General features: G+C 38.5%; 1 protein-coding gene across 11 annotated transcripts in view; it reads left to right on the plus strand.

The window, feature by feature from the left end:
• Positions 1-16,228, plus strand: part of Patronin (calmodulin-regulated spectrin-associated protein patronin) — a 191,259-nt gene that overhangs the window by 146,946 nt on the left and 28,085 nt on the right. For 6 of the 11 annotated variants that reach the window (XM_083112650.1, XM_083112657.1, XM_083112653.1 and 3 more), the window contains 3 exons: positions 7,557-7,737; positions 11,020-11,121; positions 14,066-14,155. In XM_083112650.1, the coding sequence (XP_082968776.1) occupies positions 7,557-7,737; positions 11,020-11,121; positions 14,066-14,155 (373 nt within the window). The remainder of the gene's footprint in view (positions 1-7,556; positions 7,738-11,019; positions 11,122-14,065; positions 14,156-16,228) is intronic. The other 5 variants (XM_083112651.1, XM_083112655.1, XM_083112660.1 and 2 more) reach the window with 2 other exon arrangements.

Here is a 16,228-nt window from a genome sequence, read left to right on the forward strand (position 1 = left end):
GGATCCTTAAATGCACTTGTGGACACAATATCCCACTTGGTCACACACACTTAGGCCTGTGTTTACTGTAACAGGACATTAGATCCCTTTTCCCTTTATGTATCCTTTGTTGCTGGCACAGGTGGCCATTCACACACTGGATTTTACCAGCAACTTCCAGGTGACCTGCTCTGAGGTGGGTCTGTAATACAAGTGAGCTTGAATAGCAAGCTCAGAACGCAATAGGCCATCTGAAAGTCTCCTCTGTGACGTCACAGCCTTGAAGGCTTCTCATTGGCCAGCTGGAGTCCTTTGAGATCTTTCCTTGTCTGTAGGAGAGGTGCCACTTTCTCCCACCAGATGGCAGAGTTATCAATTGCTTAAAAAGTGTAAACAAAAGTGTTTTTTCACCTTTTCTGGCTTAATTATGCCAGATAATTGCAAATGAGTTTACTTTTAGTAAATTAGGCATTATTTTACCTGTGGGTGAGTGTTATCTCTGATTTTCAATAAAGAATAAAAGATTTAGTAAACATGTGATTTGGAACACATGGTTTTTGTTCTCCAAAATGGCTACTGTTAGCCTAACAATGGTTGGTTCTTTATAAATAAAGCATTTCTACCCCTCCCATGAGTGACAACTGGTTGGTAAACATGACCCATGATTCTAATTGGGGGTGGGGGGTATAGGTTTCTGGGAAAATAGCTCTCACAAGCTTTCCTTGATGCCAACCTAATGGCCCTTGTACTTAGGTTGGCCTGTGGTTATTTGTGTGTGGGCATGTATGCCCAATGCTGATTGGTCATACATATCCTGGCCCCTCGGGAAAAAGAAAAAGGATTCGAGAAGCGATTCGTTTTTCTTTATCCTCACTAACCTTAGACACTATTATGCAAACACACACAAAAATAAATATTCACGGCTATATAAAATTAAATTACACATATGCTGTTAAAAGAAACACTTGAAATGGTCTTGCATATTGACATTAGTATAATCCTGTAATAGACATGTTGAAAATTACCATACTTGAAATATACATCTACATTGATGCACTCTTGGAATATACATATTAAAAATATTTGTAATACATTGAGGACAGAGTTTCTGCCTCCTATTCCATTCCTATCCCTATGAAAGTTCTTGGGTGTCTTGAGTCATGACTACCCATTATGATAAAGAATTTATATAGATGTACATATATATATATATATAAGATACTTTGGTCGCCGTATGTAATTTGTAAGACTGTTTGTTCTCTTCGCCTTGAAGGGAATGGATTACTCTACCCTTTCAGCACTTAGTCCAAAGAGACACATTTTATAAAAAGAAGCCCTTTAACACTGTACTTGTGTACATAAGTCTGCATACACACATTGGACTTTCTTTATACGTAAGTTCGGATATCACTCGTCTATGCGCACTTACACAATACGCACTATGGATATGTCCGGGTTTTCGTGGTTGTTAATTTCCGCTCCGTAATCTTGGGGGGTGACAACCACTATTCCGACACTTCGCCTGCTTCCTATGCCTCAAGGTGCATGGTGGATAGTTCCAAACATCTTGCTTGCGATGTATCGCTCTTCACCCCTAAGCCTGTGTTTTGGGATGGTGGCACACTTGTGATGGGTCACTGCACACTATCACTTGCCCCATTACTTACACAATTTGGCTGAGTTGGTGGTGAATTCCCATGTTTGGCTTTGGCTGTACCTTGGTTGTGTCGACTTTTACCTTTGGCCTACTCAAACATGGTGGTAGTGGAGATGTGTACTAATTTTGTTTTGGCATTTTGAGCTCTGAGATATGTTTCTTACCATACCCTCAAATAGGACAACATAAACGTGAAATACTCTAAATATAGGATATATTAGAACATTGAAAGTATATAAAATGCACAAAAATGAAATATAGGTCCCATATACTATTTACAACTGTTGTTCTGTATTCAGACAGAGCTGACCCCCATCCACAACTTTGCTTAGCATTTTTGAGGCACTTTGGATGCTAAATCAGGATGTAATAGTTTGAGCTTGTCGATGTACAGATTGTATACTTTGGGACTACATCTCCATAGCTTCATGTTATTTACATGTTGATTACTTATATTTCTACCATTGACACAATGTATAACATTAAAAATATTACATGTTATTTGACTAATACAAATTATTAATGGGTACTACACTGTTACACTTATCCCTAACCAGTTCTCTTTTCTATAGACACACTGTCGTCTATGTTACAGAATGGAACATTTATTAATCTATGGGATTTACTTTACCTTCGCCACCATTACTTCCTACGAGAGCAGCGTTGGCTAGTTTCCAGTGGGAGGGGTGTAGGGCATTATGGCGTCTACATTCTCCCATTGTTGAGGTGACTGACGTTTGTTTGTCTCTGGCTGATGCTGGGTAAACCACTGTACCTCATCTAACGCCTTGAGAATTACGTCCATGCCCCTGGGACTGAGGTGAACCAGGTCAGGCCTTTTGTAACTGCCATACCCCATGGTTTCCTCAAATAAAGACATATTTAATTCTTGACCCTGGTGAGTAAACTTGGAAGAAACATCAAGCACTCTTATATTACCTTTGTTCTCCAGTGAGGTAATTTTACCTAGGAGAGAATCATACCCTGCCCAGAACTTAGCTCTATTTTCCTTAGCTAGTCTGGGAATTGGTGGAGGTGTCAGAATGACTATCTTCTTGGCACCTTTCCTCTTAAGAACCCCTACTATGCACTCGAGGTTCCGCAGCACTCGGTCGCTGTCTTCCCCTCGGAGCATGTCATTTGTTGCAATCATCAACACTACTTTATCGTGCACACTTTTAGTACGACGGAGTTCACTGAGCAGCTGGCTAGAGGATTGTCCCGACTTACATAGTCCTACATGGTATCTACCGTCATAGTCCCTTTGAACTGGGTAACCAAACTTGTTTTGAGCTAGCCTAGACAACATTGAATCTCCAATGGCTTGATGAGCCTTAATGATTGGATGATGATTACACTGGGTTGAACATGGTGGGCTTAATCTAGGTTCGGCATCGCCCCTCCCCACTTCAGGACGTTGCCTATCTAGTTTCCCTGACTGTGGCTTTCGGAATGCACCTCAGCCATATGCTCTGTGGACCCGAGAGGTCTTAACCAACTCCTACCCTGGGGTTCTATACCCTTTCTTGGTCCTTTACCTTTTTTCCCCCTGATGGGTTCCTTAAACCTATTCTTATCCCTACGCCTATACTGGTTACTGTATGCTTTATCGGGATCTGATGGACCACTTGTGTCATCCTTCCCACGACTCACGTACGCCTGGTTGACGTGAGGGGTGTTTCTCCCATATGGAAGTCGTGCATGCCTTGTGCTATCCCTCTCAGGGTTTTGTGGTGCCTGTACACTTTCATACCTGAGTATGGAATTGGCCACTGCCTGTAAAGAGGTAAAGGGGGCTAGGACCAGCTGATCCCTTAAGCTACGTGGCAGCTGTTGGATGACATGTGTAAAAATCTGGTGATCTGCAATTTCTGGTAAGGCCAGTCTAAACATCTTCACCTGTTTCCAAAAATATTTATGCATTGATCTATGTAGGTTAGGGTTATATTTGCCATTAAGGGCTTTTGATAATGAGGAAGCCCTCCACCCATCACCTTGAAAATACTTCAGGAACTGTTTCTTAAAGTTCACATACGCTGTTTCTTAAAGTTCACATACGATCAGAACTTGTGTTCGTTCCTTTCAAACCACTGGCGTGCCTCGTCCCGCAGACTGTACGACACTATTTTAAGGGCATCTTCTAGATCTATTTCTGGAAGATCAAGATCCCTCTCAAATTCTTGTAGGAAATCAGAGGCCAGATTATGTCCCTGACCGCTAAACGTGGGCAGTTGTTTTAGGTCTGAGAACCTAACCCTGGGTGCACTTTTACCCCTTCTTCGGTTTTTCCTTTTCCGTTGGTTTCGGAATTCTGTGTCCGAACCTCCGGATGAGGATTCCGAGAAGTTATGTGAAACATGGTACCTCTGGGGGGAGGAATACCCACTACTATGATCTGACATTTTCGTGAGGGCTGCACTATCTTTAGCCTGTTCGGTTGCCCGATCCTCCTCACTATTGTCTGATAGCGGAAGGGTGGGCTGCTGAACACTGACCCTCGGAGATGCTATTGTGCGAACTAGGTTCTCCAACCATACAGTTCTGCATCTCCCTCCTCAATCGCTCAAGAATTCTATCTTCTATGGCAATGGCACTATCACTGCGGGCAATTTCCCTGCAAGTGTCCTCCAGGGCATCTAACCTGCCTAGGAGTTGTGCTACGGTGGTCTGGTTGTCTGTGCCATTTACCCCTTGCACTATTTCCCTCAATTCACTAACTTGTTCGGATAGCTGGACATAGTCCCTATTGACCTGTTTTTCCAGCTTGTTACATCTGATCTCTACGTTATTGATCCGGTCAGTATTTGAAGATACCGACCTAACCAATGCTTCGGAAGTTTTTGTCGTTACGTTGTGGATGGAGTCCAGTCTGGCCTGGAACTCCATACGAACAGCCTCCAGTTTCCTATGCATCTCTGCTGATGCCTGAATGACTTCCCTTCCCTGACTATCAATCTTTTGCCCCTGACTATCAATTTTTTGTCCCTGATTGTCAATCTTTTGCCCTTGGTCTTTGAGCATGGCAATAATTAAGGCTAGTTGGGAGTCTCCACTACCACTGGGGGATGACATATGGCCAGCTGGCCGTTCTAGTGACTTTGACCTGGTATCCATTTTAGTGAATCTGCTACCTCTGAGTCTCATAATCTCGCAAGAGGGGATGGTTTTTGGTTTGCTTGTTTATATTATGTTGATTTAAAGTTGGTTTTAGTTTGTTTTACAAAAGGTTAACTTTAAATATATAATATATCAAAAACAGCAAAAACAAAAGAGAACCACGCTTTACGCAGCCACGCGCAGACCCTATTCCACGTGTGGTGTTCCGTATAAGAACAGATATCCCCTGAGATATCTGTTAAGCAACAGACGAACTTTAGCCTAACTTTAATAATCGGTAACTAGAGGAGGGCTTAATAGGCTTATGATTCACTAAAATGATAGAAGGTCAGACACCTTTAAACGACATATTTATTCATTGAAAAGAACACCGCTTGTGGCATAGCTGCCAACAAACATGAGCACTTCACTGTACATGGCACAAAAAAGATATACAAAAGATTTTGTACTTACATATCAGCCGCTTTCACACTATATCAATCATACCTGGGGCTGTACACACACTATTTCACTCTTTATCGCCACATCCCGACACATAGACAAATTTGGGGTACACCACACTAAAAATTTAATATTATGTGTTTCCTTGGTGTAACAAAGGCTTTGGGGGGGTGATAAATGAGTTTTCCTGGATTTTCTTGGGTGGATGGCTAAGAACAACTTGGATATTCTCTGATATCCTATGGATGCTTCTATGGTGTCAGTTCTGCCGACCATGTGGTCTGGATTTCCACATGGGATGAGGGACACAAAACTCGCTATTTTGCTGAATTTTCACTGGGATCCTTAAATGCACTTGTGGACACAATATCCCACTTGGTCACACACACTTAGGCCTGTGTTTACTGTAACAGGACCTTAGATCCCTTTTCCCTTTATGTATCCTTTGTTGCTGGCACAGGTGGCCATTCACACACTGGATTTTACCAGCAACTTCCAGGTGACCTGCTCTCAGGTGGGTCTGTAATACAAGTGAGCTTGAATAGCAAGCTCAGAACGCAATAGGCCATCTCAAAGTCTCCTCTGTGACGTCACAGCCTTGAAGGCTTCTCATTGGCCAGCTGGAGTCCTTTGAATTCTTGTCTGTAGGAGAGGTGCCACTTTCTCCCACCAGATGGTAGAGTTATCAATTGCTTAAAAAGTGTAAACAAAAGTGTTTTTCACCTTTTCTGGCTTAATTATGCCAGATAATTGCAAATGAGTTTACTTTTAGTAAATTAGGCATTATTTTACCTGTGGGTGAGTGTTATCTCTGATTTTCAATAAAGAATAAAAGATTTAGTAAACATGTGATTTGGAGCACATGGTTTTTGTTCTCCAAAATGGCTACGGTTAGCCTAACAATGGTTGGTTCTTTATAAATAAAGCATTTCTACCCCTCCCATGAGTGACAACTGGTTGGTAAACATGACCCATGATTCTAATTGGGGGTGGGGGGTATAAGTTTCTGGGAAAATAGCTCTCACAAGCTTTCCTTGGCCTGTGGTTATTTGTGTGTGGGCATGTATGCCCAATGCTGATTGGTCATAAGAGGGACTCCCCGATGGCACACTTCTAGTGTCGTTGCCTTGTAATCAAGTGATCCCGGGTTCGATTCTCGGTGGAGGCACATAGTGGTTCGGATCCCACCTTAAACTGTAGGTCCAGTCCCAATTAGTGCATAAAGTGTACTTAAAAAGCACCAAATCAATCAATTGTCAGTGGTCCCGGGTTCAACATGGGCATGGATGTTTGTGAGTGTCCATTCATCAATTTCATCATATCATCACTCGTCCCAATCTTCGCAAATTAGCCAAAAGTTGCACAAAAAGCGAAGTAAAATAAAGCAAATCAATTAATTAATTAAATCAATCAATTGTTTTTAAGAGTTTATTTCTCATTTTGCAATTCATTTCACATCATTTCATGACAAAACATGGTAGGAAAATGCAACTCACACCTTTCAAAATCATGAGAAATTAATATTATTTCACACTTCGTGTTTTCGTCAAAATCAAAATATGCCTGCCTCTAGTTACATGGGTTGGTGATTTAATAGTGACAACACTGCTGTATATACACTATGAATTGGAACTGGTGCTTCTCACTTATGCCACACATTAGTTTATATGCATGCACAGTGATGAGAGTATAGTTGGATTTGGCAGTTGTATAATTGTATAGTCAGAGCCAAATAATGTGAAAGTTATGCTGATTATCATGTACAACTGTGATGGTGTTATCTTAACTCATACCGTGCCTCAAGGACAGACAGTCAATGAGCAGTATTACTGTTCATTTTTGGAACATAACCTGCGACCTGCGTTATGAAGGAAGAGGCGACACTTTCTGCTGAATCCCATCATTTTGCAGGATAATGCTCAGGTACATGTAGCGCAACCCATGACTGATTTGTTAGCTCGAGGGCTGGCAGGTACTCTACCATCCCCCATACTTCCCGGACTTAAGCCCCTGTGACTTTGACTTGAGCCCTAAGATGAGGAACATTTGCTTCCGAACTATTCCAGAGATTCTTCAGGCAGTAGACCGCTTCATTCGAACCATCAACAGAACAGGCTCTGCTACAGTTATACTGCGACTTCCACATCACTGGCAACGGTTGTACAAAATGCTGGTGACTACATCAAAGGGCTGTAAAAGTTTCTCTTTTGTATCATTTGTAAATAAATAGTTGCCACTATTGAATCTCCAACCTACGTATTACACATTTCATGTTTCCTTTAAAAAGAAAATATCCATACCTCTAATAATTAGGTTCAAAACTATCATGTACCTAGTCTAAGTACATATGTGTTTTCTGTAGGGTAAGCAGTTCGACATATCAGATCATGGAAGTGCCAAGCTAGTGCCTAAAATGCGAAACAAAACTTCCACAACATCAAGACCTCGTCCGAAAACTATCCACGTCGACAGCAGTGGTGATATGCAGGAGGGCATGCTAACGCCAAGCAGGGGGAAGAAAGGGTCCAGTTCGAATCTCACAGGTATGATAGAAATGCATTACTTGGAGAAAGTATTTGTGTAATTGCTGATGTGATGAAGGCATGTTTTTCAGTTGTGAAATTCGACGTCCAGGAAAATGTGAATTGTAAGTACCATATTGTTTTGTAGGAAATAATTGATGGTTAATAGTTAAATGTGTGACATTATTGTTCGACTGTCTACTTGGTTGTTCAGCTCATTGAGTTGTGGGCTCCTGAATTTGGACAAAAGTTCGGAGTTCAATCCTGGCCTGGGCATTAGTGTGTTTCTTTTTAGTGAGTGCCCTTTTATCAGTTCCATCCAATCGTCATTCACCCTCATCATTGTAATTAGCCAAAAGTAGCAGAAAAGTCATGTAAAATAAGAATAAGACAAAAAAACAAACCTCATATTTTTGTACTTCTTAATAGAGGCAGATTGAACAGCTTTTTGGAACTCACTTTAAACTGCAAGTCCAGCCCCAATCAGCCTATCTGAGCTTAAAGTGGACTTTGAAACAAATTTTATCAAAAATAAATTTTGTTGCATGTTTCCAAGCTGCAAATTTATTACTTCAGCTCACCCTATCTTTCAATATTGAAACTAGCCATACTTACTGCATGAGTTATCATCTCATCTTCTGCTGCCATCTGTAGCTATGTGCTCCTGCAAAGGCAGGAGTTTTGGCATCAAATTCTGTACAAGGCAAGGAAGGTTTTTTTTTGTCTGGTCCATCATCTTTTGTTGGCGTTAGTTCATTATTCGCTCTCATCACTGCAATTAGACAAGAAAGGTAGAAATGAGACATAAATAACTAAAGTAGAAAAAAATATTATTTAGGTTTGATAAGGGGGACACAAGATTTCTACAAAACGTTTAATCAAGTTCAAAATTCTGCAATTGTTAATTTTATGAATATAAATGCATAATTTTGCATAACTTCAAGGATAATTTGACTCTGCAAAAGTATCACGTGACACATTTGCATACCCCAAAATACCAAAATGCTGTAAAGTATCGACTGGTATCGGGTAAATAAATTCCAACCAGTATCAATATATTGCCATCTTTATCTGCTAAGCCCAAACTAATGTGTATTCTCTGTCCTACAAACTTCTTTCAAGCATAACACAGTACAAGAAAATTACAGGGTGACATCATTTAGTTTCCTGAGGTAAAGAGAGAAAAAAAATCTTGTCCTCTACAAGAATTAATTCACTTTCATCTTGACGGTTCAGTCTGTCAACTTTATTTTATGATTTTAGAAAAACTGTAATGAAGGTAGGTGCTGCATTGTAAATTCCAAGAACAACCATCTGCTCTGTGTCTACATTTAGATTTATGCTTTGGCTATGTTTTAAAGTTCTTATTCTGCCATTCTTGTGATTTACTTTACAAATTTACTGTTTTTTTAATCTTTCTAAAACCGTAATAACTAGATTGTGGAAGTTTATAAAGTGGAGCTTTCTAAAGAATATTACATGTTAAAAGTAATTTGACATTCTTTTCTTCTAAATGAGTAGAATTGTTATATAAAGGATGCTTTTGCATGTTCCCCTCCCCCTCTTCCTTTTTGCCTGCTATACAACATAACTCAACTAGAGAAAAACAATGAATAATAACAGCTTGTAATTACAGTATTACAGTAAATATACATTTATATTGATCACACATGTAGTTAATTCACAATACAAAAGGTACTAGTGGCCAAAATACGAAATAATACCATGGAGTTCCATTTATATACTGCATATTGTAATATCTTTTGCATGAACTTCCACAATCTAATAACAACAGTCGTCCTTTTCTGTACATAATGACATCATTGTGCTGCTTGTGCTCTTATTTTAATTTTAACATGCAACTAACAAATGGTACGTACTATTATTTTTTCAGCACTAATTTCTTTGCATTCACCATTCATAACCAGGTTATTTAACAACAATCTTTTAGTCTCCTTGCAGCTGATCAATTTCATGTTGACTTGTTGGAGACTTTGAACCACATTTTTTGGTTTCTATTTGTACCTAAGTTTCAGAGACTAGTTCTGAAATATGGGTACAAGTAGGAACCAAAAACAATGGTTAAAAGTCCAACAACTCAACCTGAATAATCTTTTATCCATTTATTAAAAAGAATTATTCTATGCTACCGCTATATAAACAAATCATAGCAAGTATTTTTATATATATTTTAAATTAAGTTGGCATTTTATTTAACCACAGTGGAACTCCAATTTTATATTGCCGGATTTTCCATTTCCCACGTTTTACCGCATTTCTCCGCTTTCACCATTTCATCCATGCGAGCAATGTTTTCTGTTGTAGGGAGAAGCAAGGATGCCCATTGTCATGAAGGTCTTCTCAGCCATTTTCGTACTCGCAACACCAGCACCGCACACTTCTTAAAACGAGACACTTGTCCCCATATGTCAGCTGCATTTCCCTATGGATCTCGATGGGCGTTCGTCCCTTGCTCCATAGAAAATGAATAACACTTTGCTGCTCATACGACATGGACGTGTTGGGTACTACAGCTATCTTTGCAAACTGACAGCAGCGCCATGCTGCGGAGCAGCCGAAAGTTAACGCTGGGCCGTTCCAAGAAAAACCTATTGCATTGAATATATATCTCTGTTTTTCAATCACACTAATATTTTGGCTGAAAAAAATAGGGGCAAAGACTTTTCGATTTGCCCTCGTACATTCAGTCGTTATGGTCCCAACATAGCAAAATGTTACAACTTTTCCCCCTTTTTTACATTTTCTTGCTTTGTATGTTTTTGTAGCTTGGTCCCCTGAAAAATGTAAAATCAAAGTTCCACTGTATTTGGAAGTCAGCTATCTTTATGAACATACACTGTGTATTTTCTGTGTAAATATGTAATGTCCTTCTCTTAAGTTTGTGTTGTACTGTATTTTATTATTGCTCCATGTGCATGTATGATTTTTTTATTTCCATAAATAATATCTATTTTTCAGTATGTCGTAAAAGTTAAATCCTTTTGTACCAATATAGAACTGTATTATAACCATTGCTAGTTGGAATGTAGTGTTAATATTTCCCCGATGCGATAAAAATCCAGTGCATGAGATGGAAGACATATACAGCCTCCATAGTTTTTCCTTAAATGTGCCTTACCTACTGTTTCCCTTGTATGTATCAATTTTTTTGTTTGCTGTGAGGGATTTTTATGTTGCATCATTAGTTCTTGTTGAATACTTTCAACCCTAACCACATTTAGTTAAAACAATGCTAATGGGACAGTTACTTTTTTTTGCACTTTTGTTTTTTTTTCCTCCCAGACAATGTATTCAGTCCTCGTATGAGACAAGATTATTACCGTGGATCTCAAGATAGTTTGGCAGATGGATATAATGATCGTCGTATGAGTGGAATGTTTCGAGGTGAGAGGATGACCGTATACATATCTTATTATATTTTAATCACAGTACATGCTAATCCACTATGCACCTGTTAACATCTTTTGCGCACAGTAAGTCATTCTGTCGATGTATTCACTGTATACAATACAGTTATTCTGGTTAGCAGTATAAATTACGTGTATTTTTCTAGACTAGCTTCTGTGAGGAATTGTAGGTGTTAGACTGTTTAAAATGCATTTTTAGTTTCCACTTAACCACAGTAGCAATCAAATTAATTAATTGTAAAATATATAGGCAGAAATAATTGATAGGTACCTCAGAACTTTGATTGTACGTTCCCATATTTTACAATTTCCTGCTTTATTAATCAAATTTTCATAGTCCCAATAAATGAGCAATGTTTAAAGCGCTTCTTGATTTTACATGTTCTACATTTTATGTTTTTTAGCCTAGTCTCTGAAAAATGTTAAATAATTACAGTTCCACTGTATTGATTGTGTAGAGCCATGGTGGTGTAGTCAGTAGGGCATCTGACTGCCACATGTGAGACCTGGGTTCAATTCCCGGGATGGGTGATCTAAGGTTGGAATTTTTCCAGCCTTGTCCCCGCATAAAGTGACTCTGGGCTCACCCAGTCTCAAATAAATGTGTACCGGGTGGGGTAAAGGTGGCTGGAGCATGGTGCTGATCACATCACATCCAAAATGGCCAAGATCGAGAATGTGTTGGGCCCTACCCCCACAACCCCTAAATGGTGCCTTCATGGCATGGTGCTATATGCATGGGGAACTTTACCTTCTTACCCGTATTGACCATGAACTGATATTTGTATTTCAGTATTTTCTTTTTTTTTTCCGGTCAACTTGTTCCCCCATTAGTCCGGATTAACATCTTAAGCAAAAGGAAAGAAAATAGTCATGTGTGTGGTTTGACCTAATGCACTGACCAAGCATTTTCAATGAAAAAGCTTTTTGTCAGTACCTTACACCATGGCTCTTTCAAATTAATTTTTAATAAATATGTACATTGTCTGTGGCTTGCTTCCCCAGATGTATCATTTTGTTATTGTTCTGAATTGTATTAACTAGTATGTTTTTAAATACGATATTTCATAAGTTTTCATTTTTTTTAAGACCCGAGTCATCTGATCATGTAAATAGATCAACTGTTCTTTGTGAAATTTTGGGCCAGTAAACTATCAGTTACGTGTACACTTTAATATTGTACTCGGTTGTTATTGGTTAAAATTTCATTTTAACACAACTGAATAAAAATTAAGATAAAATTTACATGATTTCTAATTAGCCTTCTCTCAATACATGTTTTAACAGAAAATTGCAGAAATATATGACAAATAATCGGAGAGAGAGAATACAAAGCTTGTAAATTCCAGTAGGTATTTATTAGACAAATACAAACAGACTCGCATCAAAGAATACCTCATACACTACTTCCCAACACAGTCTCCTCCCTGCTTCAGGCATTTATCCCAGTGCTTGATAAGGTTCATGATGCTTGCCTCATAGAACTCGGGGGTCCTGTTGTCAGAGCCCAAACTTTACTTCGTGCTACACAACATCATCCAAGTGAAACTGGAGTCATTGCTGCACTTACAAACAGCGATTTGGAAAATAGAGGCCCGTACTTCTCATCACAGAAGTCGTTCTGCTTCATAACAATGCAACTCCACACACGGTTCACAATACATGTGCTATTCTGGCAGGTTTTGGATGGCATGTGCTCCTACATCCACCATACATCCTTGACCTTGCTCTGAGCGATTACCATATCTTTGCTCCTTTGAAGAAGCATCTCGGAGGACTCCAGTTTCTCTCAGATGATGATGATGATGATGATGTCAAACACGAAGTAAGGATTTCGCTCCGACAACAGGACCCTGAGTTCTATGAGACGCATCATGAACCTCGCAAAGCGCTGGGATAAATGCCTGAACCGACAATGAAACTATGTTGAGAAGTAGTGTATGATGTATCATTTCACGTGAGTCTGTATTTGTCTAATAAATACCAACTGAAATTTACAGACTTTGTATTCTTTTTGTCTGCTCATCCCTCGCACAAGTCGTTTGTTCATTTTAATTTCCAATGTGTTTTCTCACATGTTTTGAATGCCTTAAATATATTATTGTTCCATGTATGCCTTGTAGACTGTAGTATGCTTTGAAAATATTGGTGAATTCATATTAAGTTGCATGTTGTTTTGTTTGTAATTTCAATGCAATGACATGAAATATCACATTTTTTTTGTATTGCTGGATTGTTCAACATAGTATTGTACCACTTTAATTGACATCCTGACATGACTAAATTTTGGCTCTGTAGTGCAAATTAATTACAAAAGTTTTGTAGCAATATTAAGATAAATGAATTCCTGGTACTATGTAAAACATTATTGAAAGTGCTGCATCTTTATACAAGATTTAGTGTGTTAAAACTCTATAGATGGTTGTGAATTTGCATATATACTAGGTACAGATAAAATAGTGCAAAATCCTTCCAGAGTGGATTATTCAGAAAGTAATGATACCAAAAAGTCCAATGTGCATGAGAAGGTCAGTAGGCAAAAATCAAATGCAGTTATAGGAAGGAGTTTCACTCTTGTTGGAAGCATACCTCTGTACAAGGAAGTTCTAAGGTGTCAGTGTGTGTGGCAATTTTACATTGACCTAGAGGCCCTGCCTATTGCCATTTTGGTTGTACCGACTGCCTGTATTCATGTTCATAAGTGAGCATTTTTAGTGCGTACGTCTATAGAGAGTTAATCAGTATGCAAATTATTTAATGTGAAAGTATCTTGCACCATTTTATTTAAATATTGTAAAAGTAGAAAAATAGAAAATGCATGGATAGCAGTTGAACAATATATATCTGCCCTAGCACCACGAACTTTCTTAATCTAGAAATTTATTTATCAGGAAATATTGCTCATAAGTTTTGTTTGGCAGCTACAGATTCTCCAGACGATGGCAGAGGTTCTTCCCCCTGCCGCAGCCTGAGCCAGTTGGGCAGAAGAGGATCATATAGAGCATCACGTGGTATGTAATTTGAGCTATCAGGAAAGTAAATTCATTTTTAATGTAAGTCTAATGTAAGACAATAATATTAATATTTTTTTTTCCTTTCATATAGATTTTTATTTGTAAATGATTTCTGAAATCATTCTTTACATTGCCTACGGTAAGTCTTGCTAATAAGATTGCAACACATTGGCATCACCTCATTAAAACTAATTAAAAAAACAGCAGCAAAAGAATCTTTCACACTATTTAAACTAATCGAAGTTTCGCAATAGTGACCTGCGTTTCATTTGAAACAGGTCCTGGTGTTGCATATTGTAAGAAATTCTTGGACTCCGTCGTTGACTGATATTTGCAGTTCAAGATTTGATTCCTTGAGGAGATTTACTTCAAAGAAAGAAGTAACCAGATAACAATAGCCTAACCGTGCATCATACATTGAAAATCCACTTGGCAGACCTCAATCTTGCATTTCAGTGGTAGATCAAATGAACAGTTTAGTTGTTAGCAGTTGAAACTCAACATGCTAAACAACATAAAGACAAAATGGGGTCCAAAAAGAAATTAATAATGTATGTAATTTGACTAATAAACACATCAAAACAGTAGAGTGCAGATTTTGCTATTGCGTGAGTAGGCAAAATGCAATATTGTTGAAAAGTTAGTTGAAGCTCAAATTGAAAACCAGCTTGCTTTTGTATCTCGTGTACATTTTCTGTACATGCAGAACCTGCATAATAATTTAAACTGAAGCATGTTCTTCGTGTTGATCCCACTGCATACAATTCTTTGGCATGATTTTTTATAGTAGTCGTAAAGCATATTCCTTGCAAAATAGGTAAATATGATGTAGTGTATGAAATTGATTGTATCATCTTGTAAAGCAGATTAAACTTTAGTACAACAATATGAAATTAAAAGTTTCGTCTTAGTATCATTTGTATTCTCTTCACTAGTCCTTTTGTGCAAATGATTATTTGAAAGCATGTCTTCTCAACAAGTAGTTATCTATGACCTAAGAATTCTGCTTGAATTAATTATGTATTTTAGCATAACTAACTTCAGTCTTGCTAGCATTCTTTCCATGCTTACGATAACATATTCTTTGACAGTAGTTACAATGGAACCTTATTTTATGTACCCAGATCCTCATCCAGTCCTCATGATCCCTATAAAGGAATATGCTATAAAAATTTTCCTGGGTTTTACAATTTCCTCACCTTGACAAAACATCAAATATAAGATACCATTGTATTTACTTAAAAATACAGCTATGCTTGTATTGTTAGTATGTTTTGCTTTGTTTAAAATGTAACAATGATCAAAGGGAGTAGTATTTTTACCTGTTTACCATATTTTATAATCTTAATATTTATTTTGTATCATGGGTGTATGTAATTCTATTGTATTAGTGTATAGAAAATACAGGGTATCCCTAAAGTCCTGTTACCATTACAATCAAACATAACTCTGAAACCACACGACATAGGGCAGAGTTTTTTTTTGTTTTTTTTCCTCCAATTATACTTCTACCCATACCTGCTGCAGCGTATCAGCATCAACTGTGTGCACAGCTGCAACGATCCTTCTGCAAAGTGTAACAAGATCTGGAACAGATTTTTACAGATACATCTCCAACCCTGCTTTGGCCAGTCAGCATACAAACGAGGATCATTGTAGCACACGCCTGGGAGAACTGTATGTCCACAACCATTCAGGGTCTGACTGTTGCACGTAAGCAGCACTGAAGAAGCATTGTATCTTTTGGGGTTGAATCCAAACGGTATCAATCCTTTGACAAGGTGGAGCCTGGGCCACCGCAAATTAATCCTCCCCGGCAACTTATATAGAAAAGTAGTCTTGATGTGACCACCAGACGAAGTGGAGCCTGGACCACTCATAACTCTCCCTGGCAACTTCATGTACAAGAGGTCCTTGTAACTGACAGACGAGGTGGGCCTTTGCCACCGAGAATTATCCTACAAGGCAACAATTTATTCTCTATATAGACACCATCCCCAAACACATCATGTGTCCAGGTATTACAATGTGATTTAGTAGATCACACACTACCCTGAAGACGGGGGCAGA

The sequence above is a fragment of the Lepisma saccharinum genome, chromosome 26 (assembly GCF_977018435.1).
Source record: "Lepisma saccharinum chromosome 26, izLepSacc3.1, whole genome shotgun sequence".
NCBI lineage: Eukaryota > Metazoa > Arthropoda > Insecta > Zygentoma > Lepismatidae > Lepisma > Lepisma saccharinum.